A 15,485-nucleotide genomic window follows, 5' to 3' on the forward strand; every position below is an offset into this window, starting at 1 on the left:
ATGCTACTGTCGTAGACCAATGGTTCGCGACACAAGAGGGGAGTGCGTTCTTCCAAAGGATTGCCCATGTATTTCTGGAGCTCAGGAGTACAAGAATGGAGCAGTGACGACAGTTGGATGCAACAATTGGTAACTGTTGAACACTAAAGAGCAATTTTGCTTTTGTTTCTTACATGGTAGTAGACATGTTTTACTTGTTTTCCCCTTTTCTAACCTCACAATTTTAAGTAGTTAGTGATTGCTTTCTTTTTGTCATTTTTTTTGTGGCAGACAGCATTAGATACAATATTTATAGCCCAAGGCAGCAAAATATGTAGCATTGTGACAAAGGCCTACACAGTCTTTAAAATGTGGGTTTAACAAAAAGAGAACATCGAATCCATTATGTAGACAATATCTTTGAATCTATTACTTGTGTTTCCAATACTCATGGTTGATTTGTATGAAGAGACACTATAATATTTTGCAGCATTTCAGTGTGTCACTTCATGTTGTCAAATCTGTCTAGAAAGGGTGCTGTACATAAAGAGGCTGATAATGTCCAACATCGGCTCCATCTTCAAGCTCTTTTATAAATGCATAGGCTACCTCCTTCACCCCTTCCCCATCAACCATTCCTTTATATGAAACTTCTTGCACAATATCCAAACTGTGGGGCACCTTCTATACAACTCTAAAACCAACATAATAGCCACTTTCAGAGTTGAATCTTTATATTCACACATTGCTCTATACGAGGCTTTGGAAGTCAATGAAATATTTTGAGCACTAACCTACACCTCACCAGGTACCAACCAACTTCTTTTTGGAATGTTGAAAAATTGAAAGTTTCTTGCCAGGAGGATTTTCACATTAAAGTAAGGGGTACAAACATGGATAGCTTTCAGAAGATATGGATTTTCAGTTATAATATTTCATTTATGACAAATATGTAAATATGGTTAACATATTGATGAGGTTTTCTGGAAAATGTGTTGGTTTTCATGATATTCTTTTTTTGATGCTTCCACTGTGAATGAAAATTGCCTAGTAACAGTCTCACTTTTTATGAACATGGCAGACAAGAACACTTTTTTGCACTATGGAAGACATTCCAAATCCCTTGCAAGAAACCTTTCTGCAATACCATGAGGGCTAAAACTACAAATTAAGACTTGTTTGTCCTCTAAGACAAACTTTTTCAGAAACTGATTAACAATGAATACCCAAACAGACTGGTGAAACAGAATACAAAACAAACAAAACTGGGATCCCTGGTCACACCTAAGAATCATTCCGCAGACACCCATCAATATGCTTTTTAACACACTATAATGATAGGTTTGAGCTGATAAATCAATTATTGAAACTCTGCTAAAACATTATTGTTTGTCATTACAAAAATATCTCAGCTGATGATGATGGGTGCACCAGATGAGTGCTGACCTAAAAGGTATGGACAGTTTTATTTGATAATTTTTAGGCATAGGTGGTGCAGGGGCGGATCTTTTCCTTATGGTTGTCTGTCTTGAAACTCAAGTATTCATGGTGATTCTGACATATTTTTCCAGCTAAGAATTATCATAAGGATATTTCCTTTTTTTACCCTTCTAGCATAAGGACCAGACAGCTTGAGTCATAATGCAATAAAGACTGGATTATTCAAATGGTGTGTGTCTGGGCGTGCCAGAATACCCTCCCAAGACATTAGAAAATATATAAGATGCCTTTGCAGACACTGATGCACCTGGACAAATGGAAATGTATGACTTCAATATTAGTCACCTTGCAAGGGCTACTCAAGTTGATTTCCTTTAGGATAGCGGGTATACTCCACTGCACAATATAGTAGAAGGACCTTGTCATCTCCATTATTTTTCCAGGCTCTGTCATTGTCCAATTTCCAGGACCTAGTGAATGCTGGCAGATCAGCTTGCTGCCCTTATCACCTTTATCCTTCACAAACCCTTCAAAAAACCCTTCTATCAACATCAGTAGCCATGCTAGTCAGCAACCTGATCAACAAGTCCCTTTCAACAGGAGTTTTCCCAAAAAACGTACCAAGGCATGCAAACACCCAAAACTATTTCTTAGCAAACTCATGGAAAGAGCTGCTTTCAATCACATCTCAGATTTTATAGAAGATAATCCCCTACTCTCTGGCTGTTAAACATGATTCTGCCCTGGAAAAGGTATGGGATGAGTCCTAATAGCCCTCTGGGATGGCCTCAAAAACTCTCTGGAAAAACACTGGGTTTCTGAAATATACTCTTGGATTTTTTGGCAGTATTTGATACTGTTGAGCTTGAGACCCTAATCCTTACACTTAAAAAGGTTGACATTGAGGGTACAAACCTCACCTGAATCTCTTCCTACCTACTACCTATACAATGGAACAAATGTCATTCATATGCCTCCTTTCTCCTCAAAAGCCCACACTATAAATTAGGAGACCCTCAAGACTCTATCATCTCCTCTCTCCTTATCAACCTTTAGATGGAATTCTTTTCAGAACTAATCAACAGTTTCGGCATGATTTGCTATAACTTTGCTCACAACACACAGATACATTTGAAATTGGAAAACCCCAAGATCATTGGAATGTCAAAAATCTACTTTTAGATGTGGAGGCACAACGCCATATCTCCCCCATCTTCAAGTCCCTTTATTGATAACCAGTTGCTAGTAGTCAACTTTCAAGTGTTACATTTCACCCACTAAGGAAATAAATGGCAACATCCTGTGGTCCTTAGGAAGAAAGTCACCAAATACTTCCAACTGAGGAATGTATGCTGTAGCTGAGCACCTCATCTAATAATCCCGTTTACAAGAAAGAGGCACTTCCTTCTCTGTACAAGCAGCCAAAAATCAGGAACTCGTTCCAGCGAAGATACGGGCTACAGAAAACCTTAGGATGTTCAGTAAAATGGTTAAGAGGTAGCTTTTTCCTACATTATCACTAGGCTCCCAACTAATCAATCCCATTGAAGAATACCCCAAAAAGGATCAGCAGCAGAAAAAAATGTATTAGCAGACCATGCATGGAAATTTTTGAGTGTATTTGTGTTTGTATGTACATGTGTATGTATATGTTTTTGTATATGTGTGTGTGTGTATATATATATATATATATATATATATATATATATATATATATATATTATCTACTGGCGGTCGCCGGTAGATAGTTATAGTTAGGACCCTGTTTCCATAGGAAAACCGCAACATTCTATTTGGAATAACTTTGGCGCCGGTCGACGAATCCTCACGAAATTTTCAAAACTAATGGGGCGCTACGCTACGCTCCTACCCTGAAAGTCTCGGGGGGATTCGTCAAGCGGGGGCTGAGAAAAAAGGGGGGTCCCAAAACGCGTTTTTCCCATGCATTTTTCCATAGGACCTTTAGACACAGCTACAGCCCGAACGGCTGAACAGAGTTACTTCAAATTTGGCAGAGAGCTAGTCCTCAGGTCAAGGAAGTGCCTTTTGTAGGTTTGGTGTAAATCTGTTCAGTAGATCCTGAGAAAATAGCATTTAAATCAATATATATATCTGAGCCAGCTTACGGTGCGCTTACCGTGCGCTTACGGTAAGCTTACCGTACGCGTACGGTGCCGTGCGCGAGCGCGATTCTGATTGGCTGTTAGATCTAAGTAAACATTCGAATCGGTCGAAACCAGGAAGCGGTGGCCGCCATTTTCTCTCTCGCACTCTGAGTGGGGCAGCAATAACAAAGGCTAAAAACCTGTAAAGGGGCTGTGTATTCAGCTCCTAACCACCTAACATTGAAGAAGGTGTCCCCAAAGAACCCCCAAGGCCAAAAATTCAATGTAATTTTTTTTCGAAAATTCGCCGATTACGCTTACCGTACGCGTACGGTAAAAAATGCTTAAAAAAAAAACTATCCACACTATCCCCACCCCGTGTGCAAATGGTGCCCGTAGGGCACCATTTGTGCATTGCTTATGTTATTTAAGCTGAACATTTTAAAGAAAACAATTACCTTTCACAACGAACAGCACAATATGTCCTCCATGTGCGCACGGTGCGCGAAGCGCATCGTGCGTACATGGCCCATCCAGCGTAACGTGGGCACGCGGTGCGCGTAGCGCACCGCGTGGCCACCGTGCGTGCACGGCACTAACTGCGTAAAGTGCTCACTGTGCGCGCATGGTGCGCGAAGCGCACCGTGCGCGCACGGAACGAACGGCGTTTACTGGGCGCGCACGCCACGAATGCCGTAAAGTAACTTAGCATTTAAAAAACCATACAAATTCACTGAAAAAACCATAGGTTTCACACACGTTATAGTTAGGAATTAGCATTTAAAAAACCTTGCAAATTCACTGAAAAAACCATAGGTTTCACACATGTTATAGTTAGCTGGACATTTTACTGATAAAAAACCAATGAAATTCCCCCATTATAGTTAGTGCAGGCAACTATAACTCACACGACCGCAATCCTCTGCTGATGACATATGTGTCTTTATGAAAAAAAAATATTTGTAATATATGTATAGCTAAAATTTAATGGAAGAAGACATGGGCAAATAATTGTCTAAATACAGTATTAGCATCAGCAGAGGATTGCGGTCGCGTGAGTTATATTTGCCTGCACTAACTATAACGGGGGAATTTCATTGGTTTTTTATCAGTAAAATGTCCAGCTAACTATAACATGTGTGAAACCTATGGTTTTTTCAGTGAATTTGCAAGGTTTTTTAAATGCTAATTCCTAACTATAACGTGTGTGAAACCTATGGTTTTTTCAGTGAATATATATATATATATATATATATATATATATATATATATATATATATATATATAGATAGATAGATATGAAAAAAGGATCCCAACGAACGACCTCGGTGGGCCAAACAAGGGCACAGACTCCAGTTAAAGATGCAATAAAGAAGATTTATTGTCTTAGCATGTCAGGATGACGTGTTTCGACCACAAGCCTGTGGTCTTGATCACATAGTGCGCTAAGGTGAAAGGCATTACATTTATAGTGACATGAGTGACTTTACTATGTTCATAGTGACAAGGCAAAAAATGTAACACTTTTGCAGCAAGTAGTAAAACATCTTGTCATCCATTGATGACTAGGCGCAGCAATGACAAGCACTTTTAGTAGCAGGCATAGAAAAAAGACTGCCACTCTATATGTAGGTGCACATGGCCATGTATTCTGTAACATCAGTTGTGCGCGGCAGATCAGAAGGTAAGCTGGTGTTGGCGGTGCCAGAGACAAGGTAACCGATAAAAGAATGCATGGATTGGGTTTTAAGTCTCCCAAGAATAGTCTGATGGAAAACAGAGTTACACAGTATCCCACAAGAATCGTGGATGTGTTTGTCCAACCTATGAATATGAATGCCATGTGGCCCAATTTAATATGGGAGGAATCCAGTGTACCATCGTAACTAAAAGGGGAACATTAAATGTAACGCATTCATATCATTGGAAGCGTGTGAAAGCCAATGCCAAAGTCTATATACCAGTCGGCGCGTAACTAATGCGTTCAAGTTATATAAGCTTAGTGCTGGTGTGGAAGAAGGGCGCAGATGTCTCTGGAGTCTAATCTTTGCATGTTAAGGTCTAAGCCTAATGTATGGAAATCAAGTCAACTGCTTAGAAAGATGTAGAATAGGCGAGAAAATACTGTACAGTGCAGTCGCTAATGGATAAAGTTAAAAATGAGTGCATAATTGCAGGAAAAATCAGTGTTGGTACCGTGAGGTGTAAAAGGGACAAGACAAGATTGGTGCAGTGCGAAAAAAAATTGTTGAAGTGGATTAAAAACTGGGCAACCAAAAAGAAGTCAGCCGACTTCTAAAAAAGTCAAAGATGCGATGGTGTGAGAGCGCATGACTGGAGTGAATACTAATGATAAACGTTATAAAAAGTTGAAAAGGTCTTCACTAATGTTTAACCCTGCCATCTCAACAATTTCTCTCTGTTGCCACCACATCTGAGTGGCGGAATGCAATCAATGACGCAGTATTTCAGGTGGTCTAAGTTGTTCTGATGTGTCTCTTTGAAGTGCCTGGCGACAGGGTATGCCGGGTCACTGTTGACAATGGCTCTGATGTGTTGCAAGGTAGGTGCACTTGGACCTTGGTGCTCCCTACATATTTAAGCCCACAGCTGCAAGTGAGAATGTACACAGCGCATTCCGTTCTGCAGGTGAGTTTCTGTTGTATCACTATGGGTTTACTCCTGAAAATCTGCCGAGATTTGGGTAGTGTTAACTCCAAATCTGCAAGCACTGCAACTGCTGCACTTCCGAAAGCCTTTGACATTAGTTAACCAATTAGTGGTATTGGTTATTTCAAGGCCCGTTCCTGACTACAGTGTCAAGCATGGACCTGGTTCTCCTATAGGTAATGTCAGGTCTAGGGGCAACCATGGGTCCTAATGTGTAGTCAGTTTTGATAATCCCCCAGTGTTTGTTAAAAATGGATTTAAGTGCTCTTGACTCAGTGTTGTGAGCTGTGATGAGGCGTGTGGTTACCCATCCCTTAGTTGCCAGGTCTGCTTGAGTGTCTGTGCCAATAGTGGTGTCTGTGTTTTGTAGTAACAACTCTCTGGGAAATGAATTAGCTTTGGTGATCACAGCAGTGATTGTCTTTTCAGTGTATCCCCTGGCTTTGAGTCTCATGTGAGACTCCAATTGGCACTTGGTTAAGTCTGTGGGATTGTTGCAAATTCTGCGCAAGCGCAGCATTTCCCCGTATGGAATGCTAGCTATCAGATGTTTTGGGTGAAAGCTGGTAGTGTGAAGGGTGGAATTACCTGCAGTGGTTTTTCTATGGAGGGTGGACTGTAGTGTGTTATCTGAAACATAAACTTTTACATCTAGAAATTCTACAGTGTCAGTGCTGATGGTGGCATTGAAATCCAAATTTAAATCATTACAGTTGATCTCATTGATAAATGATTTAGCACTGTCCATAGGACCCTTCCAAACCACAAAAACATTGTCTATGTATCGTAGCCAGCAGAGAATGTTGTTAGACCAAGATTCAGAGTGTGTGACCCGGAGGACCCGCTCCTCCCACCAGCCCACATGAAGGCAGACATAGCTGGGGGAGAAGCAAGCCCCAATAGCCACACCCCTAAGGTGCTGGTATATCTTGTTGTTGAACATAAAATAGTTATGCTGCAGGCACCACTCAATAAGAACCATGATAATCTCATTGTGTTTATAACAATGGACAGGTCTTTTAGTAGAACATTTATGGCATGCATTTAGTCCACATGGGTGATGGATGCTCGTGTAGAGCGAAGTTATATCGAGGGACATCAGGATACAGTTCGGTGACCACAGGATGTTTTTGATTTTGAGAAGGAAGTCACTGGTGTCTCTTAAGTATGTAGGTAGTTTAGTGACGTGCGCTTGCAAGAAATAATCAACATATTTCAATATGTTTTCGCAAAGGCATTTGCGTGCCGAGATGATAGGCCTGCCAGGCACCGGCGATATTCCCTTGTGTACTTTAGGCAGGAAGTACAGAATCGGTAATACAGGAAATTCATTGTTGAGAAAATTGAGCTCCTCTTTGCTGAGAGCGCCTTGAGTCCTATAATTGTTAGGCTTTTTTTTTGAGTTCTTTGCCACTAGCAATCACTTCCTTCATGTTGGTAGGCCTGTAGCATATGGCAGAATTAAGGTGTCTGTAGTCTACTTCCATGTACATGTGTTTAGGTCATAGGACGATGTTACCTCCTTTGTTAATGATTATGTCCGTTCTGGCTTTGAGTTTACTCATGAGGTCCATAAATTGTTTGTGTTTGTAATTCTTTTTGTTTTTTGCACGGGTTATTTGTTTGTGCAAATTCTTAACCTCTTCTACAATGGCATCATTGTAAATGTCAATGGGATCTCTAGGCATGGAGGGTGTGAAAGTAGATGGTGGCTTGAACGGACTCATGATGGCGATAGGAGTGTCAATGCCAGCGTTATGTAATAATACTTGCATGGAGGGATTGTCAATTGGAGATTCTAGCTCAGACATAGTTCTGATGGTGGCGATGTCTGAAACTTCAAGGGTGTCTGGTATGTGAACCTTCACATTGCCATTCGAAGGTAGGGATTTATTTCCATGTTTTTGTTTGAAGAATTTGATGAGTTTTAATTTACGAATAAAATTAAAAAATGTCAATTCGAGTGGTGGTGTAATCAAAACTGCTTTCTGGGCAGTAGGTCAAGCCCAAAGAGAGAAGTTGTATTTCCGCCTCGGCTAGTTGTAGATCCGAGAGATTGATAACTGTATTGGAGTTGCTTGTTATTTTTGTCTCTAGTTGCCTCTTTTTGTTGAAGTTTCCTCTTTGATTTCCTACGTTTTCTGCGCTCCCTCCTTCTGCAGTTACGCCTGTGTTTTGTTTCTTCGGTATTCATGGCCGCAGTGTTTGGTGCCTGTCCTCGACTTAAAAAACCAAGTTCCTCCGTTAAGCTGAAGTTATTTCTTAGTCTGGGGTCACTGTTGCTTGTCATGCTACCGGCTTCTGAGTCTGTGCCAGTGTCTACAGTGGAACTCAGGTCTGATGTCGAGGCAGAGTCAGCTGTATCACGGGACATGGCAGCTGGCATTGTAGGTGCGGAAACTTTGGTTAGAGTGTTGAACTTTTGTCTTTTTGCTGAATCAAATTTCCTCGCAAAGGTGAAAATCTGTCCACACTCATAGTCAGACTTATCCAGCGAAACTTGAATGCCTTGCGTGTCTTTATGGGTTCTTCACGTTGTTTCATTCTTGTTATTATTTCTTCACAGCCTTTGCTCACAACTTCTTTTTGGTCTGAGCTGTTGAATTCCTCATTGATTTTGTCAATTTTATCTTGAAGTTCCCTTCGATCAATGTCTGCATATTTAATGAGGATAATTACTAGGCACATAGAAGCCTCCAGGATGCTCTCCGCCCACTCTTTGAGCATGAGGGGGTTGGGGTTGTCGAAACTTGGTGCTAACATGATCCTTAGGCCACGTGGAATCCGTCCCACGTCGCGGTATTTTTGCAGGGACTTGCATTCTCACCATTTAGTAAGCTCATTGCGCATTAATTTTTCCAGGTTTTTAAGTTTAGATTTGATGTCGCCACTTGGAGCCCCTACAGCCGTGGGAGCTCGTTGTTGGTTGTCCAGTGCTGGAAGGTTGTCAAACAATGCATCGGCAGCTGCTTCCCTTTCTTGCAGCGCTTGGTTTGACATGCTGTGTGAGACAGAATTATGTTGTGACTGTCGATAAGTTATGTACAAATGTCAATGTGATGTGACAGCCAATCTTATAACCAATTTTTAACCTGCCAACTCCCTTGCATGCATACACTCACCCACTGGTATCGAGGTGATGGACGGGTCCTCTGACTCGGTGCACAGCTCTACCATGGCAAGATATCCGGGCTGGACAGGGGGCAGTGATTGTTTCATTCTCCTCCCGGAGAAAAAATCCTTCGTTCGACTGAAAGAAATCACACGAGCCCTTAGTGGCAAAGAGGGGGTCTGTGGTGCAGAGTCAGTCATGCACCGCTTCAACACGAAACCAGGATCCCAATGAACGACCGCGGTGGGCCAAACAAGGGCACCGACTCCAGTTAAAGATGCAATATAGAAGATTTATTGTCTTAGCATGTCAGGATGACGCGTTTTGACCACATGCCTGTGGTCTTGATCACATAGTGCGCTAAGGTGAAAGGCATTCAATATATATATATATATATATATATATATATATATATATATATATATATATATATATATATATATATATATATATATAATCTACTGGCGGTCGCCAGTAGATAGTTATAGTTAGGACCGTGTTTCCATAGGAAATCCGCAACATTCTATTTGGAATAACTTTGGCGCCGGTCGACGAATCCTCGCGAAATTTTCAAAACTAATGGGACGCTATGCTCCGCTCCTACCCTGTAAGTCTCGGGGGGATTCGTCAAGCGGGGGCTGAGAAAAAAGGGGGGTCCCAAAACGCATTTTCCCCATGCATTTTCCCATAGGACCTTTAGTCCGAGCTACAGCCCGAACGGCTGAACAGAATTACTTGAAATTTGGCAGAGAGGTAGTCCTCAGGTCAAGGATGTGCCTTTTGTAGGTCTGGTGTAAATCTGTTCAGTAGGTCCTGAGAAAATAGCATTTAAATCAATATATATATCTGTAAGCGCGCTCCGTGCGCTTACCGTAAGCTTACCGTACGCGTACGGTGCCGTGCGCGAGCTCAATTCTGATTGGTGGTTACATGACTGTAAACATTCGAATCGGTCGAAATCAGGAAGTGTCGGCCGCCATTTTCTGTCTCTCGCACTGAGAAACAAAGGTGGGGAACGTGAAAAGGGGGCAACGGAGAGAGTTGCAGACCCCCTAGTGTTTGTCAGGGGGTCCAAGAAGGACCCAAAAGTACGAAAAATACATTTAATAATTTTAAAAAAAAATCGCAGAGTGCGCGTACGGTAAGCTTACCGTACGCGCACGGGAAAAAAAAATAAAAAAATAAAATAAAGAAGTAACAATCACATTTAGTAAATAAATTAAAGGAGCCACAAGGGAGAAAAAAGCAAATGTTACTGTGTAAAAAAAGGTGAGACGCGCATGGCATGGACTGCGCAACGTGGGCGCTCGGTGGGCGAAGCGCACCGAGTGCCCACAGCGCGCGCACGGCGCGCAGCGCACCGTGCGCGCAGGGTGTGTGCACAGTGAAAAACCAGAAAAAAAAATAAAAAATAAATACATAACTTAGCATTTAAAAAACCGTACAAATCCACTGAAAAAACCATAGGTTTCACACACGTTATAGTTAGGAATTATCATTTACAAAACCTTGCAAATTCACTTAAAAAACCATAGGTTTCACACATGTTATAGTTAGCTGTACATTTCACTCGTAAAAAAACAATGAAATTCCACGTTATAGTTAGATCAGGTAACTATAACTTGCGCGACCGCAATCCACAATGTGTAATTTCAGATGTCATCATTGATGTCATGAGTGATGTCACTGACCATGTCATGAGTGATGTAATATGTGACGTCATCAGCAGTTTATTGTGGGCGCGCAAGTTATAGTTACCTGATCTAACTATAACGTGGAATTTCATTGGTTTTTTACGAGTGAAATGTACAGCTAACTATAACATGTGTGAAACCTATGGTTTTTTAAGTGAATATATCTATATATCTATATATATATATATATATTCACTGAAAAAACCATAGGTTTCACACACGTTATAGATAGGAATTATCATTCAAAAAACCTTGCAAATTCACTGAAAAAACCATAGGTTTCACACATGTTATAGTTAGCTGGACATTTCACTCGTAAAAAACCAATGAAATTCCCCCGTTATAGTTAGTTCAGCTAACTATAACTCGCGCGCCTGCAATCTACTACTGATGACGTCACATATTACATCACTCATGACATGGTCAGTGACATCACTCATGACATCACTGATGACATCTCAAATGACATCACTGATGACATCACTGATGACATCATCGATTGAGTATGTGCTTCTGAACAATTTTAATATGTTTAATATATATAGGGAAAGGCCTGTTGAAGAATAAGTGGGTGTACAAGTGTGTAAATGGATGATTTTCTGTGGTGCATAACTGACTCTATAAGTGAGTCATTAAATGTATCTTACTGCAGACTAGTGACTAAACTGTGTAAATGTCTGTATGTGTCTGTATGTTGGTGTATAAGTGGCGGTATGGTTTTGTGAATACCTATATAAGTGTCTATATGAGTTATTGATTGCTAGTCTCAGTATCTGTATGGGTTCCTGAGTGTTTGTGTGGGTAGGGTGCGTGTGACTCTATGCATAGATGTGTGAGTGGGTGATTCTATGGGTGCATGGTTTTAAGAGTGCATCTGTGATGGACTGTATGGTTGAGTGAGTGTATGTATGGGTGTGTTAGGGGTTGAATGTATATCTCAGTGGTACATTTGTGACTAACTACATATGTGAAAGGCAGTATATATGCGTGTAAGAGTATATAAGTGGGTAGATGTGAGAGTGTGTGATTGTGAGAGTGACTGTATGGATGAGTGTGTGCTTGTATCAATGTTTCTATAAGAGCGTAAGAATGTGATACTATTTTTATGAGTAAGTGAACTTGAGTGTGTATAACCGCATAGGTGAGTAAATGGGAGTGTAATTATTTGCATGACTGACTGGGTGTGAGAGTACCTCTATGGATGATTGGTGGTGTGTGATTGTCTATATAGGTGTATAAATGCATATAATAGTCTTGTATGGAGTGACTGTAAGTATGAGTGACTGTACAGGTGAATGAGTGGAGGTGTATGTAGACCTAACAGTTAATAAGTGGGTATGTAGTTATTGGTATTGGAGTAAGTATGGTTTTTAGAATGGAACTCTGAAATTTTGAGTCGGTGTATCAAAGGTTATATTAGAGTGTGAGAAGATGTGGTAATTTATCACATGGATGACGTCATCAGTGATGTCATCAGTGATGTCATTTGAGATGTCATCAGTGATGTCATGAGTGATGTCACTGACCATGTCATGAGTAGTGTAATATGTGACGTCATCAGCAGTGGATTGCGGGCGCGCGAGTTATAGTTAGCTGAACTAACTATAACAGGGGAATTTCATTGGTTTTTTACGAGTGAAATGTCCAGCTAACTATAACATGTGTGAAACCTATGGTTTTTTCAGTGAATTTGCAAGGTTTTTTAAATGCTAATTCCTAACTATAAAGTGTGTGAAACCTATGGTTTTTTCAGTGAATATATATATATATATATATATATATATATATATATATATATATTTGAAGAGAAACTCGCCAGTGTCCCCCACCAGAGCATCCACGGCACCAAGGAAATCCACAGCACGGCAAGGTCAGTTAATGTTGTTTATTTAATTTATTCCACCAAGTGCACAACAACAGGGACGGTATATATATATATATCACGTACGTCATTCACCACCATCATGGGGGGCCCCCTAACCTGCAGGGCGGCCTTGGCAGCGCGGGAACGCAGATTTCCATATAGCAGTTCACATTATTTGTGAATAACAGCTGTTGATTTCCAGAGCTAGGCTATGTTGGCGCTTCTTTCATATATATATACATATATATATATATATATATATGTATATATATATATATATTGGCATGTGAACAAGGGCTTTCGAGCCCGAAACGCGTCATGGTTTGCTGAGCAATGGTCGAATAAATACTCTTGCCTGAAGTTTCCTGTGGTCAGTCTCTCCTTCTTCGCCGCCCGTTCGGAGGTTGTGGGAGTTTCCTGCTTTTCATATAAATATATATATATAGCAAAGGTCAAAAGTGACGTTATAGTTAGGTGAAAATGTCTGTGCAAAGCTACATTTTAAACTAAAAAACATTGAAATTCACCAGTTATAGTGCCCCTGTGTGACTAACAAAGTGAGAAAGCAGGGATGACAGAGAACATCTGCAAATGAGATAATGGGGTAGGGAGGTTCTGGAAGTGCATTGAAGAGGTATAGCACAAAATCAAGAGATAGATAAATAGATAGATAGATAGATAGATAGATAGATAGATAGATAGATAGATAGATAGATAGATAGATAGATAGATAGATAGATAGATAGATAGATAGATAGATATATCATCCATTCATTTACTACCCACCCTTGCGTCAACTCTCATTTGTGGATCCACATCTACCATTTTTCTCCACTGGTGCACTCATCCTAATACTTTCAAGATTTCCCTGGGCTTTTATTAATCACATTTCAGACTTCTCCCAATCTGTTGAATTCACCCAACTAACACATGACGCAAACTACTTGCTATCTTCAGCACAAAATGGAGTAACTGAACAAGATGTTAGAGAATTAACCCAATAACTCACATAGAAGAATTTGAACAAATGAACCCACCAACACACTACCACTAACCTTGGGTTACTTGCTACTCGCTGCAACGTGCTTCAATGTCTCTTTTCAGGAGTGAAAAGCACTATAAAAATACAATTATAATTACAATATATAGAAAGGTTCTTGACTTCATCTGTGAGAAAATTACTTTTTATACACCTCCTCAGATCATGGCTTTTGGTGAATCAATTTCTTGTGACAGTTTGTAAATATAAGCTTTCTCATTTAGGTCTGCTGTTCCATGGAATACTTGACTTGTACAAGCGAAGGGATTAGCAGATCAAAGAACACTTTGACAAGAACCAAAATGTGTCTCTTTCATCTAAATAGTCAGAGGACTTTCCATCTGTAGCCAGATCTAATTTATGACCATACAAAACTAGCTTGCCTCCTGGGGCTACGAAGTCCCAGCTGTGATAATAATGTCTCTTTACAAGTCAAGTAACATAACATAACATGACATAACATAACATATCATATTACAGACAATCTCATGCAATGGGTTCAGATGTATTGCCTATACAATTGATTCATATGTACTGTTTGTGTCAATACCTGTCTCTTTTGAGTTTGTAGAGGTCCTTATCAACAGATTGTGTACTTTACCATGTTGTTGCACAAATATGTAATGTTGGCATTGTCCATGCAATGTTATTGTCCGAAATGCAATGTCTTAACCCCTTCAGTGCCCATGACGAGATGGTCTCGTCATGGGCCGCGGTTGCGCTGTGCCCATGACGAGACCATCTCGTCATGAACTCCGCCCGCTAATAAAAAGCCCGGCACAGGGCGGGGAAAGGGCGGGGCACAGAAGGGGTTATTCCTTGAAAATCATCAGTTTGTTGATTTTTTTAGCGTTTTAGTGTTGCACATACAAGAATATAACCCATCCCTGCAGTAATACAGGGCTCACTTCATGTTTAGCATAAGTGAAATAATGCCTGTTGTCTCCATAATGAAAGAACTCAACCACATGCTTTCTGGCAACGCACCATTGTTCCCAGTAAGTGCCCATTGTGGCTCTTGGTGTGAAAAAACATAGCCGAGCTTGGCCCCCAAGACAAGGGAGCTACCTTATAATGCTGTCAGACAAATGCTGGTTTCCAATTATCTACACATCTATGGTGTCTCACCAATTAGCCCTCCATTAATCCACTACAGCTATAACATGTTACCCTCTTGCCTAGCATAAATCTGTTTCCATATGTAATTTGATAATCTCACTAATTTTGAATGTTTAGTACCTGTGTTGATGGAAGTTGGAAATGCGCAGAAGAAGAATGTAAGAGTAGTTGCCATATGTATGGAGATGGGCATTTCAAAACCTATGATGGCAAGTCAGACAGCTTCGATGGACTATGCCAATATGTTTTTACTCAAGTATGTATATTTTACAACTCTCATACTTACTCGACAAATCTATGCTATATATTTATGCAATGTTTCAGTTTTTCAAATTTTGGTGTCTTTGCCCGCTGTATTGTTGTTAGTGAAATTTTGTTTAACAAGTTGGCACCTTTTCTAGCTTTTTTTAATATAACCACAATTAATGGCCTGTTTATGAGCATTGTTTTTTTCATTCTGCGT

At 40.4% G+C, this 15,485-nt stretch overlaps 1 protein-coding gene across 1 annotated transcript in view; it reads left to right on the forward strand.

The window, feature by feature from the left end:
* Position 1: 1 nt before the first annotated feature.
* Positions 2-15,485, forward strand: part of LOC146856089 (mucin-19-like) — a gene marked incomplete at its 5' end in the record, with an annotated part of 46,450 nt that continues 30,966 nt past the window's right edge. Inside the window, 2 exons of the mRNA XM_085651209.1 lie at positions 2-129; positions 15,140-15,278. Coding sequence (XP_085507335.1) covers positions 2-129; positions 15,140-15,278 — 267 coding nt within the window. The remainder of the gene's footprint in view (positions 130-15,139; positions 15,279-15,485) is intronic.

The sequence above is a fragment of the Triturus cristatus genome, chromosome 4_1 (genome assembly GCF_964204655.1).
Source record: "Triturus cristatus chromosome 4_1, aTriCri1.1, whole genome shotgun sequence".
In the NCBI taxonomy this organism is placed as follows: domain Eukaryota; kingdom Metazoa; phylum Chordata; class Amphibia; order Caudata; family Salamandridae; genus Triturus; species Triturus cristatus.